The following is a 23,847-nucleotide window of genomic DNA, read 5'->3' on the forward strand; positions in this document are numbered from 1 at the left end:
CAGAAAAATCATTTGACACATTTTAATATTCTCATGATGAAAATTTACAGTAAACCAGCAATAAAAGGAAACTTCTTCAATTTGATAAAAGCATCTAGAAAAACATAACCGGCATCATAAAAGTTAAAACAATGGAATGCTTTTGCTCTTAAGATGAAGAACAAGGCAAGGATACTTGCTTTTCACTACTGATTAAATATTGTGCTAAAGGTCCAAACTAATGCAGTGAGGCAAGAAAAATAAAGACGTAATATTGTAAAGGAAGAAATAAAACTATCCCTGTTTGCAGAAGACCTAATTCTCTACATAAAAATCCTAATGAACCTACCCCCAAAAAACTCTGCTAGAATTAATAGATGAATTTAGGAAGGATACAAATAGCATGTACAAAAATCAATACAAGCAGTATAACAAGAAATAATACTAGCATGCAACAATTAGAAAAATAAAAATACCATTTATAATAATACCAAAAAATGTAATATTTAGGAATAGATCTAAAGAAAGATGTGCAAGGCTTCTATACTGAAAGCTAAATTTAGCATTCCTGAGAAAGACAAGGAAGATAACCATGTTCTTGGACCAGAACACTCAAATTGTTAAGATGTCCCATTCTTCCCATGGGGCTCCTGGGTGGGTCAGTCAATTGAGCGTCCAACTCTTGGTTTCCTCTGGGGTCATCATCTCTGGGTCCTGGGATCAAGCCCTGCCTCAGACTTTGCACTCCGCAGGGAGTCTGCTTGGCGATTTCTCTCCCTTTTCCTCTCCCTCCCCTCACCCGCTCACACACGAGTTCTCCCTCCCTCTCTCCCTCTCTCCCTCTCTCTCTCTCTCTCTCTCTTCCCCCTTAGAATAGATGAATAAATCTTTAAAAAAAAAAAAAAAAAAAGATGTCCATTCTCCCCACATTGACCTATAGACTCACACAGTCCCAATGGAAATTTCATCAGATTTTTTAAAAATAGAAGTTGACAATCTGAGTCTTCGTAAGATTTATATGGAAATACAAAGAGCCTAGAATAGCCAAAAACATTCTGAAGAAGCACAAGTGGGAAGATATATACTACCTGGTATTAAAGATATGCTTTAAAACTATAGTAATCAAAACTGTGATGTTGGGGTGAAGGTAGACATGTAAATCGAGTTATAGAATAACTACAGGTACTTGATGGGTTTTTTTTTCTTTTTTTTTTTTTTTAAGATTTTATTTATTTATTTGACAGAGAGAGACAGCGAGAGAGGGAACACAAGCAGGGGGAGTGGGAGAGGGAGAAGCAGGCTTCCCGCCGAGCAGGGAGCCCGATGCGGGGCTCGATCCCAGGACTCCGGGATCATGACCTGAGCCGAAGGCAGACGCTTAACGACTGAGCCACCCAGGTGCCCCGATGTTTTTTTTTTCTAAGATACTTGATCTTAGATCATCACAGGCTGAGAAGCGATTAGAATAGATAGAGAAGTAGGCCTACTCTTGTGGTTGACTGATATTTGACAGAGGGGACAATATAATTCAGTGAGGAAAGGATAGTCTTAATAAATGATGCAAAAACAAGTGGATATGTGTATAAAAGAATAAACATAACCCCTACTTGACACCATACTCAAGAATTAATTCTAGGTATATCACAGGCCAAACAAAGCTAAAACTGGGAAATTTCTAAGAAAACAGGAAAAATATTCATGTCCTTGGAGTAAAAGATTTCTTGATGTATTGGAAACCTGAGTGAAAACCCCCTCTTCAGAACATTTAAGCAACTACTGGGAGAAAACATATAGCTAAACAAAAGATTTGGGGCACCTGCGTGGCTCAGTTGGTTAAGTGTCTACCTTCAGCTCAGGTCATGATCCCAGGGTTCTGGGATCGAGCCCCACATCGGGCTCCCTGTTTGGCGGGGAGTCTGCTTCTCCCTCTCCCTCTCGCTGCTCCCCCTGCTTGTGCTCTGTCTCTCTGTCAAATAAATAAATAAATAAATAAAAATAATAAAATATTTGTGTCCAGAATATATGAAAAACTTGTGCCAGATAATTTAAAAAAGTGGTCAGAGGCTGACACTTCACAAAAGATGTATGTGAATGGTAAATAAGCACTTAGAAGATACTAAACATCATTGCTCATCTGAGAAATGCAAATACCCACAATGAGATCTCACTTTACACCCACTACATGGGCTAAATTAAAAAGACTGGCAATACCAATATTGGCAAAGATGTGGAGCAACTGGAAATGGTAGGAGTGTAAATTGTACAACCACTTGGAAAAAGATTTTGGCACAGTCTTTTAAAGTTAAACATGCTCTTGTCTTATGACCCACAAGTTTTATTCCTAGGCCTTTCCCCCAAGACAAATGAAAAAGTCATACAAAGATTTGTGTATGTATGTTTGCTTGTTCATAATAACTAGAAACTGGAAACAACCCTAATATCTAAAAACAAGAGAATGGAGAAAGAAATTGTGATCTGCTCATGCAATGAAATACTACCCAGCAATTAGAAAGAACTAACTACTGGGGCACCTGGGTGGCTCAGTCAGTTAAGCATCTGATTCTTGATCTCAGCTCAAGTCTTGATCTCAGGGTCGTGAGTTCAAGCCCCGCAATGGGCTCCATGCTGGACATGGAGCCTACTTTTTAAAACGAGAACTACTAATTTATACAACAGTATGAATCTCAACTAATTAAAATGGGCAAAAGAAGCCAAACTCAAAATGATATATATAGTATAATTCCATTTATGTAGAATTTTGGATCCAGTTAATCTATTATGAAAGGAATCTGATGTGTGTCTGCCTGGGGCAGATACGGAAGGAACTGATTACATAGAGGCAGGAGAGTACTTTCTGGGGTGATGGAAAGGTTCTTTCTTGATTGGGGTGGTAATAGCATAAATGTATACATTGGTCAAAATCATTGAACTTTACACTTAAAGCGCATTTTATTATATGTAAGGCTGAAAATCCTTTTTTAAAGGAAGGTATCCCTACATAACCCACCAGAAAGGCTAAAATTCACGTCTGGCTGTACCAATGGTTAGAATTTAGCAAAAAAATGGCATACATTGCTTATGAGAGGGTCAGTTGTTAAAACCACTTTGAAGAGTTTGGCATTATCTAGGAAAATTAGATATACATATCCTTCATGACTCAGCAATTTTACTTTTAGATGGAGCCTTTTCTACTAGAGAAATTTGTATCTGTATGTGCATCAAAAAAGACTAACTATAGGAATGTTCATAACATTCTAGTAACCAAAGGAAAGTACCAACACAAATGTCCATACATAAGTAAACTATGTATAGTTTACTACTATATATATATATTTTTTTTTTATTTATTTTTTTTAAAGAGGGTTGGAGGAGAGGGAAAGAGAATCCCAAGCAGGCTCCATGTGCAGCACAGAGCCTGAGCTGGGGCTCAGTCTCAAAACCCTGAGATCATGACCTGAGCCAAAATCCAGAGTAGGACACTCAACTGACTGAGCCATCCAGGCACCCCAATAAACTTTATTTCTTTACCAGAGTGTTAGAGAAGTGAAAATGAAGAAACTGTTTACATTTAATATAGATGAGCTAGAGACAATCCATAGCAACAGTCTCAAAAGATTACATGCTTTGTATTTCTAGTTACACAAAATTCAAGAACTAGGAAAACTAAACTATTTAGGAATCTGTACTTAAGTTGTAAATTTAAAGAAAAGGAAGTGATGAAAGTCAGGACTTTGGTTACCTTTGAAGAAGAGGGGAAGTTAGAATTGGAAAGGGGCTAGGGAAGAGGTTTCTAAGATACGGGCAATATTTAGTTGTTGATCCAGTGTTGGTTTTGTAGATATTTACTGTATAAAAATTTAAGTGACACATTTATATTTTATATACTAAATATGTGATATTTTACATTAAAAATAGAAAAAACAATTCTTTAATCTATCAATATCTCCTGAGTACTATGTTAATAATATTTTGCTAGGTGATAATAGGAAATGCAAGGATGTTTAACATGGTGTCTTAAGTGCTCACTAATTATAACCATAAAAAAGCATTGTGTAATGAGTAGTCTTAAATTGTGTTCTCATACTTTCAGAGCCATGGGAGTAAGCCTATAAAATTGAGGCATATAACATCCATACCATGTAACCTCTCAGGAGGTAGTAGGTGTACATTAAAAAATAATTATGGGGGCGCCTGGGTGGCTCAGTTGGTTAAGCGACTGCCTTCGGCTCAGGTCATGATCCTGGAGTCCCTGGATCGAGTCCCGCATCGGGCTGCCTGCTCGGCAGGGAGTCTGCTTCTCCCTCTGACCCTCCCCTCTGTCATGTGCTCTCTCTCATTCTCTCTCTCTCAAATAAAAAATAATAATAATAAAATTTTTTAAAAAATAAAAAATAATTATGATTATCTTTTTACCAGCTCCAATGTTGTTTACTGCTGTACTATTCATTTGTCCTTGGTCTCATTTGGTAGTCCTAGTTATTTTAAATATGGCAAATATTTATTACTTTCTTTTTCTTATCTGTTATTTTCTGCCATGTCTTTTGAAACAGTAAAACACAAACTTAAGAATTCTAATCCCTTCTTCAAGAAAAGTTCTCCCATAAAACCTCTTCAAGGAGTTAGTTTGCATTAACAAAATGATTCTGCCTAGAATTAAGACCAGTCGATCAGTGAACAAATGACATGAGTAGACAGTTCAAAAATAAGAACGGAAGCTCTATTGAGCTCCTAGGCTACAAATAGATACTTTGCATGGAATCTCTACCCTAATGCTGTGAGTAGTAGGTATTCTTTTAATTTTACAGATGGACAAATAGAAATTCAGGGAAATCCTAATTAGTAAGTGTTAGATATAGAATCAAAATCTATGTCTATTTTATTTTAAAGCCTGTCCTTTTTTATTATTCTAACACTGCTACCCATGAAAAGAAGAAAATGAACTTAGTTAAAAAAAAAAAATGCAACGAACAAGAGAAATTACAGGATGCATTTCCAACAACAAAAATTTCTATCATTTATTAATCTATTAAAAGATACAGAAGAGTTATAGAGTGTATTATAAAACCTTAATGAGGGGCGCCTGGGTGGCTCAGTCATTTAGCATCTGCCTTTGGCTCAGGTCATGATCCCAGGGTCCTGGCATCAAGCCTTCCATCGGGCTCCCTGCTTGGCGGGAAGCCTGCTTCTCCCTCTCCCACTCCCCCTGCTTGTGTTCCCTCTCTCGCTGTGTCTCTCTCTGTCAAATAAATAAATAAAATCTTTAAAAAATAAAAATAAAAATAAAACCTTAATGAAGTTTAAATGACCTTAATGAATTCAGAGATCTGTGTTGATGAATTGAAAGTCTATCCCACTGGTATTCTAGACATAGTCTCTTTTTGTGAATTTCTTTTTCCTTAGTTATAGATTATGTATATTTAGATACTGGCATTCTAAATAGTAGATAATACCTCCTTTTCCACCAAAGTCCTTTCAATAGTATCTGTATTTTCTCAATTTTATTTATCTGAATTCTAACAGCTGCCTAGTCAATTTTAATTATATGCATATACTCCAAATTTATCCATTCTACTAATGGATATTTTGGTTGTTTCCATTCTTTTTACTATTAAAAACAATCTACGATAAGCATTCTTACTCATGCCTCCTTTTGCAGATAGGGAATTTCTCTAGAGTGTATTTCAATATAGTGGAACTGATGGATTAAAAATTAAGCATATCTTCAAATTTATTATATGTTACTGTTTTCTCTCCTAACTTTATCAGTTTATATCCCTACAGTTTGTACAAGAGCTTTCATTTTTCCATTGGCTTGTCAGTTTGTGTTCTAAGTCTTGAAATTCTTTGCCCATCTTGAATGGTGTAAAATGATAGGTCAGTATTGTTATGTGTATCTCCTTAATTACATATAAGATAATTCAGGAAGATTTATGTGTTTTGACAGTTAGGTTTCTGTTTTATGAAATGCCAGCTGATGTCATTTGCCACTTCTTTGTTTTATCTTGATTTTAGGAACTCATTACATATTCTTGAAAGTATTTGTTACAGGTATTACACATGTTCTCTACCAATCTATAGCCTGGGGTTTGGTTGTTTTTTGTTTGTTTTGCTTTGTGGGTTTCTTTCTTACAGTTTTCTTTCATAGTTTTTTTAATTATAGTTTTTTATAGTTCATATATTTTTAAAAATTTTTATGGTTTCACTGGTTTGTAGTTTTTGTATCTTTTTTAAGAAATTCTTCCTTACCTCCAAGATCATAAAGATATTCTATATTTTCTTCTAAATGCTTATTTTTCTTTTCATATTTAGTTCTCTGAATAGGAATTTGTATATAGTGTGAGGAAGGCTTTCAAGTCTGTTCTGCTGGTCTGTGTATCCTCACAGTCTCTTGACTTGAATAGGATTATAATAAATCTTGATGAATGATAGGACAGACCTTAGTCTTTAAAACTGTCTTGGCTATTCTTGTTTCGTTGCTTTTTTGTGTTAATTTTAGGATGTGCTTCTTAATTTCCAGAGGTCAAGGGGGTTATATCCGGTCAGTATTTTGATTGAAATTGCTTTGAATTTGCAGATTAATTTGGGAATAACTTACATGAATAGGGTATATTACTCCATTTTTAAAATCTTCTGTAATATTTTCCAATAGTAAAGATACCTATTACTTCTCTCCACCCCCCCAAAAAAGATACCTATTACTTCTCTAGGTCTTATACATATTTTGTTTGGATTTCATCCCAAGTCCTACTGTTTTTTGTTGTAATTTTAACTTGTATTTTTTTAAATTACATTTTAAGTTGATTGCCAATATATACAAGAATGTAACTTATTTTCATATATTGATCTTAAGTCTAGCAACCTTGCTGAACTCTCATTAATTCTCTAATTTGTCTGTATATTTTATTGGGTTTTCTATGTAGATAATCATATTTGTGAAGAAAAATAATTTTCCCTTTCTAGTCTTTTTACCTTTTATTTCTCTAACTTGTATTACTGCACTAACTAGAACATTCTAATAAATGAAGTTTAATTTACCATAGATTTTTGATAGATAACTTTTATCAAATTAAGGAAATTCTTTTCTGGTCCTGATAAAGTATAAGTATTAGCTATGGTGTTGAATTTTATATAATGCTTTTTTTGGACCATCATTTGTAGAAATGGTTGTATGCTATTTCCTTTAATAAGTTATTGGGGTATGCTTTGTTAATAGATTTCTTTAAATTTTAAACATAAACATTTCTTTTCCATCAAATTAGCTTAGTTTCGAAAGGGCAAGAAGGAATAAAATGCCTATATACTTAGGCTTATAAAATGTTAAGGATTCATCAGAGAGAAGCAGATCTTTACTCATTGAAATTCACTCCTAATTCAGGTGTACTCACTGATTTCAACCCATTTTTTGTTAGAACTTTTTTTTTAATTAACTTTAATTTTCATCTGAAATGCCCACATTCCTGTAGAGAAGATGATAAACAGTAAAATGATTAGAAGCACAGTGGTGTAAACAGTAGGGAAAAATAATTGAAGAATGTTAAAAAGGATAAATAATGTTTGTTTAGTAGTTGCAATTCAGTGATGTAAGACACATTAGTTGTGAATGCTAATATTATAGCAGTTTAGTGAAGAAAATTTACCTGAAGGATTAAAGGAAAGGCAAATAAGCATGTTACTTACCATATTTTTATTTCCTTTACCTATTTACTTTTAAAAAATTAACCCAGAAGCAGTATATGCTTATTTTGATATGTATCCTGTCAGCTGTTTTTTTAATACATGAAAATATTCTCACGTTTTTAATAGAATAATATAATGTATACAATTTTTTTAAGATGTATTTATTTGAAAGAGAGTGAGCATGGGGTGGGGAGGGGCAGAGGGAGAGAGAAGCTCAAGCTGACTCTGCTGCTGAGCATGGAAGCAAGGCGGGGCTTGATCTCACGACCCCAAGATCACCACCTGAGCCAAAACCAAGAGTTGGGTGCTTAACCAACTTCACCCCCCAGGTGCTCCAATGTATACGTTTTTGAAACTACTATAGATTTGAATAAGATACCTAGAATGCTAATACAATCTGCGGCACCTGGCTGGGTCAGTTGGAAGAGCATGCGACTCTTGATCCCAGGGTATTGAGTTCAGGCCCCACTTTGGGTGTTGAGATTACTTAAATAAAACTTAAAAAAAAAAATAGAATGCTAAAATAATCTTATCAATCTCCTTTTTTTATTTTTTTATTTTTTTAATTTTTTTAAAGATTTATTTATTTATTTGAGAGAGCGAGAATGAGAGAGAGTACATGAGAGGGGGGAGGGTCAGAGGGAGAAGCAGACTCCTCGCTGAGCAGGGAGCCCGATGTGGGACTCGATCCCGGGACTCCAGGATCATGACCTGAGCCGAAGGCAGTTGCTTAACCAACTGAGCCACCCAGGCGCCCAATCTCTTTTTTTTATTAGTTAGAAACTGTGGAGGTGATTCTAAAGTTTATCTGGTTGGAAGTTTAGCAATGAGTACTGTTTTCTCTTAAATCTTCCCTACAGAAGTACTCATGGATGTGCACATGTACAGACACACCCACAGGCAAATAAAATATATATTAGGACATCCGTTGGAAAATTTTTTGTAATATTAAAACCAACTTACTGATCCATCATTAGGGACATGAAGTACATCCATGTAATGATATATCCTGTAAGTGTAAAAAAAATGATACGGTTCCATAGATAGGTAGGTAGGTAGGGAGGTAGATTGATTGATTGATCTGTAAGACCTATAATGAGAAAAAAGATCAAAGCCCAGAATAGTGTTTCTAATGTTTTACCATTTGTGTTCTTTTTTATTAAGAGGGAAAGGGAGTATATATTCACTTAATTATCATGCACTGATACTGTGGAATAATATGAGGCCATTAAAAAGAATGTACTGACATGGAAAGATCTCTAAGACATACTGTTAATTTAAAAAATAATAAAACGAATCATGGAACATTTATTGTCTGATCTCATGTAAAAAGAAAGTTGCATGGGGACGCCTGGCTGACTCAGTCACAGAGCATGTAACTCTTGATCTCAGGGTTGTGAGTTCAAGCCTCATGTGGGTAGAGAGCTTACTTAATAAAAAAAAAGTTCCATGTACATTCTAATCTTTGTAAGGGCATATCAAAAAAGCAGGGTATGTACATACTTAACTACTAATAATGGTTTGTTTTTTTTTTTTTAAGATTTTATTTGAGAGAGAACAAGCCCACATGAGCCAGGGGAGGGGCAGAGACAGAGAATCTCAAGCAGACTGCACGCTGAGCACTGAGCTGATGCAGGGCTTGATCTCACGACCCAGAGATCATGAGCGGAAACCAAGAGTCGGTCACTTAACCAACTGAGCCACCCAGGCGCCCCTTAATGATGGTTATTTCTTAAAGATACTTGGGGGGTGGAAGTTGAGTTGGGAGGGAATCTTTATTCTGTATATCTGCATTTTTTATGATGAGACATCATTCATATATGCTGGATTAAAGGAAAAAGTAATATGTGCTCATTATAATAAATGAAGATATAAAGTTAAAAAGAAGAAAATAAAAAACATCCATAGTAGCCTTACCACCCACACCTTTCCTGAGATAACTACTGTTAAAGCCTTGATAAACATCCTCCCAGAGGCGAGGGACATTTTGTGGAGGACATTTAATCCTTGAACCAAGGAGAGGGAGAGAAAGAGCACCACATAAAATGTTTACACTTAGCTCAGCAGACAATAGACATGTTTTTTAAGCAGAAAAATAACATGATAGTGTGTAGCTTCTTTTGGTTTTGCTTTTCATTGTATCCCCAATACCTTTATAGCACATAATAGCTCCCAGTAAGTTTGTGTTTAAGAAATAAGTGATGGTGATCTACTAACCATTGGTGAAACTCTTCCAGTTCTGAAGCCCAAGATTAAGAAATCATTGTGGTTGACTCTTAGAGAACGACCAACTGTAGCTAGTTGACATTGGGCAGATATTCTTTACTTATTATTTCCTATAGTTTGGATTAACCCCAATAACATAATACCACTGTCTTCTCAGACCTCTCTACAAGACAGGGAAAGCTTTCACTAGAATAGATTAACAGGCCAGGGTGGTATAGAAAGCTTTAGGAAATAATACCTAACCTTTTCAACTTAAGGGGCTCTGGCATTTGTCCCCTTACAGGCCTTGTCTCATACCCAGAACACTCTCTGTATATGTAGCAGAAAATGGTATTATTCAGTTACCCATGAAGAAAGCTAGATTATAAAAACTGTAGGATTTAGCTTTTCTGTTCTTGTGCCTGTCTTCTAGTCAGACAGCTGCCAAATTGAAACTGCTCAACTCAGCAATGCTTTTTTATATATATCAGTATGCATAAAGGATAACTATAACTATAATTAGTTAATTATCATGGAACTGAACACAAGTTTCTGAATTTTTTTATGGAAACATTAACACGTACTATTTGTGTTTTTCTTTTTAGTTTCTGCCACTGCCTTCTACAAAGCACAACCTGTAATTCAGTTCATGTGTGAAGTTCTTGACATTCATAATATTGATGAGCAACCAAGACCTCTGACTGATTCTCATCGAGTAAAATTCACCAAAGAGATAAAAGGTGAATTAATTAGCATTTGGAACAATTTAACAATAAAATGCATGAATACAACAAACTTTTATTGAAAAAAATTTTTTAAGTCTATTCATATAACATCATCTGTGAAAATATAGATTATAAAATGTTACATTAAATTCATTGCCATTACATCTTAGTGTTTGAATGAAAGAAATGCCAAGTAATGAAATTAATATTGATACCAGTGAATTTTTCATTAATACTTGCTGTTACTAGCTAAAGGTATAAGAAGAATATCTCATGGGAAAATGTTTCTATAATAGTGTTAAAAGGAAACATTCCAAAAACATTGTTATGTCAGAACCAGAGTCATTATTTTAACATATTCTAAAATAATGACTTCCTTATTTTTCTGAAATGGTTGAATATTTTATTCCTTTGAAACTTTATGGATACAGGGCTAGCCTGTTTCATGTGTTATTTCAGAGTTGGAACTTCGTTGTTTTGTGTACATTATATAGTTGATCATTGATCTTGCCTATTTTAGTTAGTAGCTAAAGTCTGTACAGTGGTGTTGCATCCTATATACATTTTACTAACATAAATTCATCTCTACATGGTCTTTTAGAGAGAATAAGAAAAAGTAATTTTAATAGTGTTCTAAAATTTGTATTGTATTTATTTCATCTTTATATAAATGTACATTCCTATATACATTTAAATATACATTTACAGTTTCATGTGCAAACACATAAACACTTTATCAGTAATTTAAGGAATTTTTCAAGAGTAGTTTTGATTGTGTAAAATTCTTGCCTTGTTCACAGCTTTGAACCTAATCAAGTAAGATGTGACTCCACTGTATTTAGTTCTTTATTTAGGCATGAAGAAGAATTAGATATTCTCGAATTAGAATGAGTAGTATAAATTCTATTTATGTTAAGTGTTAAATCTTAGTCAGAAATAGTAGTTTTTTTATTTAAGATTTTAACTGTTGCAGATAATTTTCAGCTTTTGGTTTGAATGAAACATTGAAGTTTGTTACCTGAACATCTTTCAGTTCCCCGAATCAGAATAGCTCAATGCATCCTGCTTGCTCCAATAATCATTCATTCTTTGCCATTCAGTACCCAGGAGAGAGATAGTCATTGTGAATAAAACATTAAAAGGAAAATCCTTCCTGCTTTGAAAATGAGCATCCATTTATCTCAAGTTATTTAAATGCCAAAATAATAAAGTGTTATATATTAGTGTATTGCAACCATACCATTGTCCTTTCATAATCTGTATTAACTGCACAGTTAGCATTGTCGAGAGGTTAGTGCATTACCCACCATTAATGTGTGATCATCCAAATGCCATGGTTTCCAGTGGAGTTGCTGCTTAGTTACCACCTCTGATATCATGAAGTCACTTACATTATTTTGCGGTAACTATGCAATCAACTCATATCACCACTCTATCACAGAAAATACAAGATGTACAGAACAAGGATGCAACTGCTGCCCGAAGAGCATGGACTCGATCTTAACTTCAACTGCTCAGGGGCCCAAAGAAATGACTGAAAAAATGACTAGAAAGCATTATAAAGTTGATGTTATAGTGAAGGTAAAGCCAAGTTTATAGGTTAAATATTTGATTTATTAAAGCCAAAATTTTTTTTGGTTGGATGGAGGGTTTTGGGAGGGACCTGGGCACAGAATTATCTAGTCCATTTTTAAAAATTTTAACTTTTTGCTAAGCCCTGGGTTGGGTCAAATCCTTAGGTACCTATGACCCTAGATTTGGGGTAGAAAAATCTGAGTTGGATCTAACTGACCAACTGATGATTTTTTTTCCTCCATTCAAAGTCACAAAGGCTTTGTTGACTTTTTGGGGGGGTTTTTGTTGTTGCTGTTTTTTAAAAGAGAGTTCTTTAATATACATCATGTAATCCTACCATGGAAATTCAAGAGAATCAGAGTTATGTATTCTGTGCTATATATTTGGGCTTAATTTTTAACCAGCATAAGGAACTTGATGGTAACTGTTAAATAGTGATATTAAGTGTGATATAATGAATAGATTTCCTTAGTACGTTCATTTGGTTCCAGTGGGACTTTTATCTAAATATTTAACAGTAACTTTAGGGTGGTTCCTTAGTACAATTATTCATCATAGTTAAACAGAAATACTGAGGGAAGTGTATGGTAAAAGTATACCATATGCTTATAAAAGAACCACTTTATTTTTGGTAAAAACTTATTTCATAGGCTATTAAAATCTTACTAGTAACTTCTCTAATTCAGGGAAGACTTGTAAAAAAAATTGCTAAGTGGTATATAGCAGAAAAAAATTCTAAAACATAGTATTTCCGTACATAATATTTTTACATCCTGCTTCATATTGTTACTTCATATTGTTTACTTCACATTTCCTTCTTTTGAGGCCTTCTTCAGATAATATTTTATTTTCTAGTCTTCTTTATAATATAGAGGCATAGTAAATGTTCTAATCTGAAATTTTAGTTTTATAAAGGTAATTACTAATAAAAACTACTTACCACTGATTCAGTTAGTATTCCTCAAGAAAAATCCATACCAATCTGGTACAGTGACACTGTGTCCATTTAACATCTTAATTTGTGCTGGACAGAAGAAAATATTACTATGAATGAACTTTGTGTTTGGTACTACAGTTAGTAATTGATAGAAAAATAAGTTACACTGTTGCAGGGTTTCTCAACCTTGCCAGTGTTGATATTTTGGGCTGGATAATTCTTTGTTGTGGTCTGAGGTGGGAGGTAGTGCTGTCCCATGCATTGTAGGATATTTAGCACCATCCCTGGATCCAAGAATCCCTAATTCTAGCATCCATTAGATGCCAGTAGCACCCTGCAGTCATGACAATTAAAAATGTCTCCAGACATTACCAAAGGTTCCCCGGAGGGCAAAATTGCCTGTGGTTGAGAATCACTGCACAATAGGAATCACAAATATAACAGGGAAATAATGCAAAAGTAATACCATAAATACTATCAGGAAACTAAAAGTTGTCCTTCATCTACTCCTTTCTAGATTTTCTGCCTTAGGAGTCTAGGCCATAGTAATGGAGTTGCTTATCTATAAGCAGTGGCCACTGTGTCGGTTTGTTAACTCTTCTCTAGGTAGCTCCGAGATTGCACTGGCAAATACAGTAGCACCAGCCACGTGTAGCTATTTAAATTAATTAAAATGAATTTTCACTTTCTTAGTCACACTAGCCACATTTAATGTGCTCCCTAACACACATTGCTAGTAATTAGCACAGATGTAGAACATTCCATCATCTCAGAAAGTTCTGTTGGACAGCACTGCTTAAGAAAATTAACCCCAGGGCGCCTGGGTGGCTCAGTCATTAAGCGTCTGCCTTCAGCTCAGGTCATGATCCTGGGGTCCCGGGATCGAGTCCCACATCGGGCTCCCTGCTCGGCGGGAGGCCTGCTTCTCCCTCTCCCACTCCCCCTGCTTGTGTTTCTGCTCTCGCTATGTCTCTCTCTGTCAAATAAATAAATAAAATCTTAAAAAAAAAAAAAATAAATTAACCCCAGAGAATTTCACCAGTGGTTTAAAAGACCATTGCTTCACTTTCTAAAGCAGGCCTGGGATCTTCAAACTCCTGTGGTCCACAGATGGGCTGTAAGGATCCAGGAACATCTAAAATCATATGCTAAATTATGTGTATATCCAGTTTTCTGAGAGTTTATTGCTTTCATCAGACTCTCAAAGGGGTCAGTGATTCTATAAGAAGGTGGGGATCACCTGCTCTAAGAATTGTTTTGGTTGCATTTAATTTCTGATAGTCAATAGTAAGAGAACTGTGTCACTATCTTATACTTCAAATAAATTGTCATTCTGCTTCTGTTAAAAGGGCCTGGAATTTTTTTCTTCCTACTTTAAAAATCTTTGAAGGACTTCCTTCTTGAGATTCATGAAATTCTAATCTTCAGTCACTATGTGATGACTGTCTATTCAAATATCACATACTTTGAAAATTATAGAGAATGTTGAGAATTATTACAACTCCTCTTTCACTCCTCCTTCCTTCTCCTAGCATAAATACCTAAATTTATTATAAACAGGGTTGTTTTTTTTTTTTTTCAATTAATGGTGAACTTTGCCCCTTGTTCTATAGGCTTTTGCAAGTTTTATGATTCTGTTTTTTAGTGTGTAGAGCTTGATAGGATAGGGAAAAAATGTTTGGAATTAGATGTATCATGATTGTAATCCTTACTAGCAATGTTATTTATAAAATCCTTTATTAATATCACATTGCCTGTATCACAGATTTTTCTGTCTGTTTAGAATTTGAGTTTGTATAGTAGTGAACAGGCTTTATAAATATTTGACATGTGACATTTTTATAACTTCAGTTTTTCTTGTTGGGAACAGGTCTGAAGGTTGAAGTGACTCATTGTGGAACAATGAGACGGAAATACCGTGTTTGTAATGTAACAAGAAGGCCTGCCAGTCATCAAACGTAAGAAAAGCTGGTGTTTGTCAGAGCAGAGATTGATGTGAGGCAGCTTGCTGTAGTTAGTGGATTGGGAGTTTTGCTCACCATAATGGGATGAGAGTTGTTAATGTGTACTTTTTTTTTTTTTCAGCTTTCCTTTACAGTTAGAAAATGGCCAAACTGTGGAGAGAACAGTAGCACAGTATTTTAGAGAAAAGTATACTCTTCAACTGAAGTACCCACATCTTCCTTGTCTGCAAGTGGGGCAGGAACAGAAGCATACCTACCTGCCACTAGAAGTAATGTGTTTAGGCTTTTTTAATATCCTCTCGTTCATTATTCTTTTGGGTTTTTTTATGGTGTATAATTTACTTCATGCTCTCAAGTTATTTTGGATATTGAACTTTTTTAAATTTTATTTTAAAATTGTAATAATGAAATAATAGGGAAATTTTCATCCACAATCCTACCACTCTAAAGTAACCACTGTTAACATTTTGGTACACTTCTTTTCAGCCTTTTTATCCAGTGTACATTTTACCCTGTTATAATCATACTGTAAAGCAGCATTGTTTACTACTGTTTTACTTAACATGATATTAAAAAGAAGCAGTTTAGTGAAGTAGGTTTTAAAATTTTAATTTTGGGGCGCCTGGGTGGCTCAGTCGGTTAAGCATCTGCCTTCAGCTCAGGTCATGATCCCAGAGTCCTGGGATCGAGCCCCGCATCGGGCTCCCTGCTTGGCGGGAAGCCTGCTTCTCCCTCTCCCACTCCCCCTGCTTGTGTTCCCTCTCTCGCTGTGGTTCTCTGTCAAATAAATAAATAAAATCTTTTAAAAAAAAAATTTAATTTTGCATGTAATTGGCAATGAGAGTTAAAAAAAGATAAATACATCTAGTACAAAACTTTTTTCTGTTTGTAGGTCTGTAATATCGTGGCAGGGCAACGATGTATCAAGAAGCTAACGGACAATCAGACTTCCACTATGATCAAAGCAACAGCAAGATCTGCGCCAGATAGACAAGAGGAAATTAGCAGATTGGTTAGTATTTGGCCCTAGAAATGGGAATTAAAAACCTGTCAGGATAGGGACTCCTGGGTGGCTCAGTTAAGCATCTGCCTTCAGCTCAGGTCATGATCCCAGAGTCCTGGGATCGAGCCCTGAGTCAGGCTCCCTGCTCAGTGGGGAGTCTGCTTCTTCCTGTCTCTCTGCTGCTTCCCCCATTCATGTGCTCTCTTTCTCTCTCAAATAAATAAATAAATAAATAAAATCTTTAAAAAAAACATACACAAAAAAACAAGTTAGGATAAGCTACTACTAAAGAGCCATGTCCTTACCAGCTCATACCTTTTTACCATTTAGCGTACTATCAAAATTAAAAGGGATCATGGAAGTCATCCAGTGGTGTTCTAGGGGTAAACCTTAATGGGTTCTATGAGAAGGATTAGATTCTTCTAATTTAACCCAAAGCTCTTTAATTAGATCCAGAGCAGATGCTCTCAGAACCAACGTTTCAATTTAGTGAACTGGAACTTTATTACCTCCCGCCTAAAAAAGAAAGGGAAAGGAAGAAAAGTCAACGTATTATGACTAGCAATAGTGAGCCTTAACACTCGGTGGGATCACTTAGCCCCCAGTATCAGACTGGTGACTGTATAGGATGAATAAAGAAATATGAGACTGCTCCAATCATGTAGGGTCTCTGAGCTGTATCATTGTTCTAAATGGATAGGAAGGAAGAGTATCAGTACCACTTTATAAAACTGATGGAATAAGGCAAAATGAAAAATAAAAGCCACCTGGATCTTACCTTACTCTTTTTGAATACCATTTGTATTGTGCAAGTGAAGAGAAAAAAGTCTAGAAATAGGAATATGACTTTGGGTAATAGTGAAGATTGTTATAAAAGGGTTACAGAACCGGTCCTTTCATTTTGTAAGCCAATTACAGAGAAAAAGAGCCTTTTTCCCATATGGTTTTATAAAGAATAAATAGAAGTTATTATATGATATTTAATTAGGAAAGTATGAGTTGGTTTTCATCATGGATTTTTTTCTGATCTATTATGACAGGATTTTAAAGCCTATAAGAGGCTAAACCTCTCACTGTCTCTGTAAAATCTCAGTAACTAACTCATTTATTATAACTTTTCTTCCTTATAACTTTATTATAACTTTTCTTCCTAAGAGATAATATTGTACCATGGCTAAAAGCACAGGCTTTGGAATCTAACAGCTCTGGGTCCAAAGTCTATCTTCTTCGCTTACTTACTGTTACTATTGTGTTACTACAATTATAGCATCCAGAAGACTAGTGCAGTGATTGAGAGTAGGAACTCTAGAATCAGAACATACGCAGTTTCAGATTCGTGTCACTTGCTTGGCTAGATAGTTTTTAGGCCAGTCATTTAACTTTACTAATTTTTAGATTTATCCTCTGTAAAGATTATTTAAAAAAAAAAATCTCCTTTTATAGTTATAAGGTTATTGTGGAAATTAATTATAAAACTTAACACCAAGCACATCATGCAGCAAGTTTTTATTTATAGTAGTTATTACTCTTTGTAACTTTACTCTGAATATACACTAAAACACACCAGAAATGAATGGCATTTAAGCTTAAAGAACCATTAGTGCCTAATCTTAGAAAACAACCATTCCTGCTTATTGTGGAAAGATTCTTTTTACATATTTAGATTATATAGTTTTTTTTTTAATGGATTGTTACTCAAACACTTGAACACCGCCTTCATTTTGTAACCTCATTTGACTTTTACTCTGAGACCAGGTAAATATGTTTTGAAAAACACAGTTACTATAGTATGCTATAAACAGGAATTATATTCTGAAGTCCAAGTCTATACTGAATTAAAATAAATCCTTTTTTTTTTTTTTAAGATTTTATTTATTTGTCAGCATGAGAGAGAGCACAAGCAGAGGGGAGCGGCAGGCAGAGGGAGAAGCAGGCTCCCCACCGAGCAAGGAGCCTGATGCGGGACTTGATCCTAGGACCCTGGGATCATGACCTGAGCCGGAGGCAGACACTTAAGTGACTGAGCCACCCGGGAGTCCCAAAATCAATTCTTTATCAACCAGTATTGCACTGTATGTTAACTAAAAAATTTAAATTAAAAAAAAATTCCTGGGGCGCCTGGGTGGCTCAGTCATTAAGCGTCTGCCTTCAGCTCAGGTCATGGTCCCAGGGTCCTGGGATCGAGCCCCGTATCGGGCTCCCTGCTCCGTGGGAAGCCTGCTTCTCCCTCTCCCACTCCCCCTGCTTGTGTTCCCTCTCTCGCTGTGTCTCTCTCTGTCAAATAAATAAATAAAATCTTTAAAACAACAACAATAACCATTATCTAGGGACACCTGGGTGGCTCAGTCATTAAGCGTCTGCCTTCGGCTCAGGTCATGATCCCAGGGTCCTGGGATCGAGCCCCGCATCAGGCTCCCTGCTCCGCGGGAAGCCTGCTTCTCCCTCTCCCACTCCCCCTGCTTGTGTTCCCTCTCTCACTGTCTCTCTCTCTGTCAAATAAATAAATAAAAATCTTAAAAAAAAAAAAATCTTTATCTTTGTAACTACAGATATATTATGTAAAAATTATCATCTGTATCATATTGGCTTTCTTATCTGTCTCAAATGTATCACATTAAGTAAATTTTATAATATGGCACTTTTTATCTGAAAATACTCAAATAATTTTATATGAGTTGTTAATCAAGTAATTAGAAAAAAAAGCCTTAAGATCATCAATATCTGCTGTCAAACTCTATGTAAAATAAATTTTAATAATACATGTCTGGATCTTCTAAGTAGAAGTTCTTAACAGTTTTTAAGTCAGAAATTTATTTCTCCTGTAATCTCTAGACCACCCTCTCCTAAATGCATTAGGTTTAATCATATAAAATTGGCATCTTCACAGATTGTAAATAGTTGAAATTTCTTATTATTCAACCTAATACATTTAAATTTCTGTAAATTACTAGAAGGTTCACAGACTTCCTACAGTCCATTCATGATCTGTCGACCCAGGTTAAGATTCCCTGTCCTGTAGTTAGGGCATCATTGACTAGATCCAAAACATGGTGGACACAGTGAAGAAGAGAAAATGGAGGTTTCTGACGAATGAGGCAGGGGCTTAGAAGGAATTCTGAAAGTAACTATGAATTTTTTCTGTTAGGTAAGAAGTGCAAATTATGAAACAGATCCATTTGTTCAGGAGTTTCAATTTAAAGTTCGGGATGAAATGGCCCACGTAACCGGACGTGTACTTCCAGCTCCTATGCTGCAGTATGGAGGACGGGTAAAACCTCTCGGTGGCGTTTTCATTACAGACATACAGTTTCTGTTTACAGAGCGAAGGGCATCCTAGCTAAGTCTGAGTTTTGGAAAGTGGTTTTTTTTTTGCTCCAACAATACTTTTTGGTTTCAAGGTATCTTTGCTTGAGTTTAGAATTTTCGGTTTGTATGATAAAAAATACAAGTAATATTGATTTAGAGCCATGTATTACATGTAGATTATCAGATATTTATCAGTTCAGCAGTTTGAAATGTTTTTGTTTTCAACTCAGTGAAATAACTTGCCTGTTAAGTGTTTCTTCTTTCTTGCCTTCTTTCTCTTTCTCCCTTTTCTGTAGAATCGGACAGTAGCAACACCAAGCCATGGAGTATGGGACATGCGGGGGAAGCAGTTTCACACAGGAGTGGAGATAAAGATGTGGGCCATCGCTTGCTTCGCCACGCAGAGGCAGTGCAGAGAAGAGATACTGAAGTAAGGCGCGCCACTAGTTCAGTTCGGGGGACTTCCTGGGTTCCAGCTCTAAACTACTCAGCTAATGTTGCCTCAGTATGGGATATATTTAATCACTGAGCCTCTGAAAATGTTTCTTCTCAAAAGTTTGAGGGAGATTTCTGAAATTGTTAGTCAAGTCATTGACTAACGTGTTCTTCTAGGCACCCTAACAGTCTAGCTTATGTGGTATAGGAGCATCGCTGGCTCTTGATGGCAAACAGGTTAGGTTTAATTCCTAGCCTTGCCAGTTCCTAGCTTTTATTACCATGAATAATTTATTTGATTTCATTATGCTTCAGTTTTCACCTTTTTAGAGATGACAATACCTACCTCTTGGGTGAGCATTAAAGAAGGTCCTTACTTCTCAATTGAGCTCCTTGAAAGAGTGACTTAACTCTTCATTTTCACTTCTTTACTTCCAAAAATCTGGCCTCCATCTCCACCACTTTCCCAGTTCCCCAGATTCTTTACCTCAGCGTGTAAGTGCTCAATAATCTTCTGTTCAAATTTAAAACAAAAAAAATCTGTCAATTTTCTCATTTTACCTAACTTATTTCAGGCTTCTAGACTTCTGTTTTCTCACCCTCCTTGAAATCCTAGTGCTCTGCTGAAACTAGCTTCTGGAAATCTCTAACGTCTTTGTGCTTATCAATTCTAATGGTCTTTCCTTAGCCATTATTTTTCTCAAAATTTGTGCAGCATTAAATACAGTTGACTACCTTAACATTCTCTCCATTCTTGCCTTCCTGGTTCCTTTTTATCACTTTGGCTTCTCTTCTCTATCTCCTCTCCTTGGGACCCTCAAGTCTTTGAGACTTTGGCAATCTCAAAGGCTTCTGCTCTCATTCCTGTTCAGCAGCTGGGCTGTCATGAAAGAGTACCACCTCCACTTGTGACTACCCCCCCCCCAAAATTTTTAGGCTTCTCTTAACAAAGAATAACAATAAAAATCAGTAGGACATTGAAAATCTTTCACCTGCCTCTTAATTAAGCCCCTTCTCTATTTTCCCATATTCTGGACAAAGAAACTGAAGCACTGTGTTCACTCTATCTCTCTGGCATTTTTTTTCTTTCTCTTTCCAATCATGCTGCTCATTACTGAAAATGCCTCCTTCCTATCCCTACTTCTCTAAATAATACCCAATCTTCTGTGATTTGTGATGCTGGAAATAATCTAATACCCAATCTTCTGTGATTTGTGATGCTGGAAATAATCTGTCTTAACTCTAAACATACTAGTTTATCAGTATCTTCTCTATTTGCTCTTGTCACTTTCTGCATAAAATACAGTTGTACTCTGATTATTTATGTAAATTGACTCCCCCAAAATCTAATTTGCTTAAGAAAATGATTATTGTCTAATTTAATTCTCCACTAATAGATCCTAGAAAGTATGCCCATTATGAATAGTTCTTGAAAGATACAGAGGCCAATTTACCAACCAAGCCAATTCAGAATTTGCCTTACCTTCTTCATATGAGAAATAAAAAACTTTTTCTATTTAATTCTGTTCACTTTTTTTATTAGCTCCAAATTTCTAAATGTATATCTTAAGGTTCACTTAATATACATTTTGCTCCAAAGTTTTTATCCCCCTGCTTTCAAGTAAAATGTCATAAGGACAGTTTACTACAATGCTATGATCATCTTACTTAACCTCCAGAGGCCAAAGAAAATATCTCCAATTGTTTTTCAAGCTTAGAGTTATTCTTTTCATTTTACATTTGTTATTTATGGCTTGATAGGACTCTCATACTCTTTCGGCTTGTGGTTCTTGTTCAGGCTGACTGAAAATACCCAACTTCATACGTCTTGAATTAAACACTAATAAGGAAAAGGAGAAGGGAATTCCTATAAACTTCAGCTCTGAGGGAATGAGTATTTTTGAGCAAAGATAACTCAGATCCTTGACTTAGGACGTTATTTGTTTTAAAAACAAGTAAAGTGATTATTAAATCATGACATCATTACTCAATTATCTTAGGCTAAATGCAGAATTTTGTTTAAATATGGAATTATTAGTCTTTTGTTGCTTTTAGTGTGGCTAAAAGTACATTGAAGTGCTGCCTGCCTCATTTGTTTTTAAATGTGGTTTTCATATTTTTTTTTTTAATCTTTTCTGAGAATATAATCTTTCCTGCCATCCTAGTTTCAGATACACATAATATTGTGGAAAGAAATTCTGGACTAGATCACACTTCTGACTCTACCATTTATCTAACCATTTGACATTGGTCAGATACTTAATGTCCCTGAAACCGTTTCCTGATCTGTAAAATGGGAATAATGCCTCACTTACCACCTTCTTACGAATGTCATCATGATCAAATTAGAAAATGTACAGTAGATTAAATTTATGAAGCTCTTACCATGTCTTGGGCAGTGTTGCTAAGTTCATGTATCATGTCATTTAATATTGACACCAACCCTATAATGGAAGTAACCATCTTACAGATGAGAGAAACTGAAGAATTTGTCTACAATTTCACAGCTACTAAGTAACAGAACTAGGATTGAAACCTGTCGTTCCAACTCTAGAACTGAACTCTTAATCAGCATACTCTATTACGAATGCCATCTGTAAACTACAGAATACCACATAATTATATAGCAGTGTTCCTAGTTTGCACAATAGATTACTAACCCACCACCACCTTTAGTATCAGTAGTCTTGGTGACCTCTTCACATATGGAGCATACAGATCTTTGCTTTATTCTCCATTCACTTCTCAAACTTTCCATTCCACTTTGTAGGTGTGGATGACTAAACAAAGGATTTAGTTTTAGTGATTTCTCCTCCTAGGGGTTTCACGGACCAGCTGCGTAAGATTTCTAAAGATGCAGGGATGCCCATCCAGGGCCAGCCTTGCTTCTGCAAATACGCGCAGGGGGCAGACAGCGTGGAGCCCATGTTCCGGCATCTCAAGAACACCTACTCTGGGCTACAGCTCATTATTGTCATCCTGCCAGGAAAGACACCAGTGTATGGTAAGAATATCTTAAGATTGCATTTTTCCTCAAGTACTTGGTATTCCTTTTAAAATTTTGCTAAAACATATCCTAAAACTTTGAAACATTAAAACATATTTTAATAGCTACAGTATTTAAAACCATGTATGGTTACTTGAAAAAGACAAATCGGTAGAGCAAACTAGTCCAAAAGAGACGCTGTGAAAAGAATTTTAGGGGTGCCTGGGTGGCTCAGTCGTTAAGCATCTGCCTTCGGCTCAGGTCATGATCTCAGGGTCCTAGGATCGAGCCCCGCATCGGGCTCCCTGCTCAGCGGGAGGCCTGCTTTTCCCTCTCCCACTCCCCCTGCTTGTGTTCCCTCTCTCACTGTGTTTCTCTCTGTCAAATAAATAAATAAAATCTTAAAAAAAAAAAAGAAAAAGAATTTTAGTAAAGGAGGCATCACAAAACAATGGTTAAAGAATGATTTCTTTAAAATGGCATTAAGAGGCATGCCTGGGTGGCTCAGTCGGTTAAGCGTCTGCCTTCGGCTCAGTTCATGATCTAGGGTCCTGGGATTGAGCCCCACATCAGGCTCCCTGCTGAGCAGGGTGCCTGCTTCTCCCTCTCCCTCTGCTCCTCCCCCTGCTCGTGTTCTCCCTCACTATCTCTGTCTCTCTCTCTCTCAAATAAATAAAATATTTTTTAAAAAGTTGCATTAGGGGGCACAGTCGTTAAGCGTCTGCCTTCAGCTCAGGTCATGATCCCAGGTGGGATCGAGCCCCGCATCAGGCTCCTCGTTCAGCGGGGAGCCTGCTTCTCACTCTCCCTCTGCTTGATGCTCTCCCTGCTTGTGCTCTCTCTCTTTCTCTCTCTCTCTCTCTCAAATAAATAAAAAATCTTTAAAAATAATAAATAAAAATAAAAAATAAAATAAAAATTGCATTAAGATAACTTGAATATCAATATAATATAGTGGTTAAAAGCACAGACTCCGGGGGCACCTGGAAGGCTCAGTCAGTTAAGCATCCAGCTCTTGATATGATCTCAGGGTCATGGGATCAAGCCACGTGTCA

At 36.0% G+C, this 23,847-nt stretch overlaps 1 protein-coding gene across 1 annotated transcript in view; it reads left to right on the top strand.

The window, feature by feature from the left end:
• Nucleotides 1-23,847, top strand: part of LOC110574889 (protein argonaute-3) — a 124,099-nt gene that overhangs the window by 68,519 nt on the left and 31,733 nt on the right. Inside the window, exons 6-12 of the mRNA XM_021683695.2 lie at nucleotides 10,467-10,601; nucleotides 14,969-15,056; nucleotides 15,184-15,331; nucleotides 15,955-16,074; nucleotides 19,211-19,333; nucleotides 19,668-19,801; nucleotides 22,626-22,810. Coding sequence (XP_021539370.1) covers nucleotides 10,467-10,601; nucleotides 14,969-15,056; nucleotides 15,184-15,331; nucleotides 15,955-16,074; nucleotides 19,211-19,333; nucleotides 19,668-19,801; nucleotides 22,626-22,810 — 933 coding nt within the window. The remainder of the gene's footprint in view (nucleotides 1-10,466; nucleotides 10,602-14,968; nucleotides 15,057-15,183; nucleotides 15,332-15,954; nucleotides 16,075-19,210; nucleotides 19,334-19,667; nucleotides 19,802-22,625; nucleotides 22,811-23,847) is intronic.

The sequence above is a fragment of the Neomonachus schauinslandi genome, chromosome 4, assembly GCF_002201575.2.
Source record: "Neomonachus schauinslandi chromosome 4, ASM220157v2, whole genome shotgun sequence".
Classification (NCBI taxonomy): domain Eukaryota; kingdom Metazoa; phylum Chordata; class Mammalia; order Carnivora; family Phocidae; genus Neomonachus; species Neomonachus schauinslandi.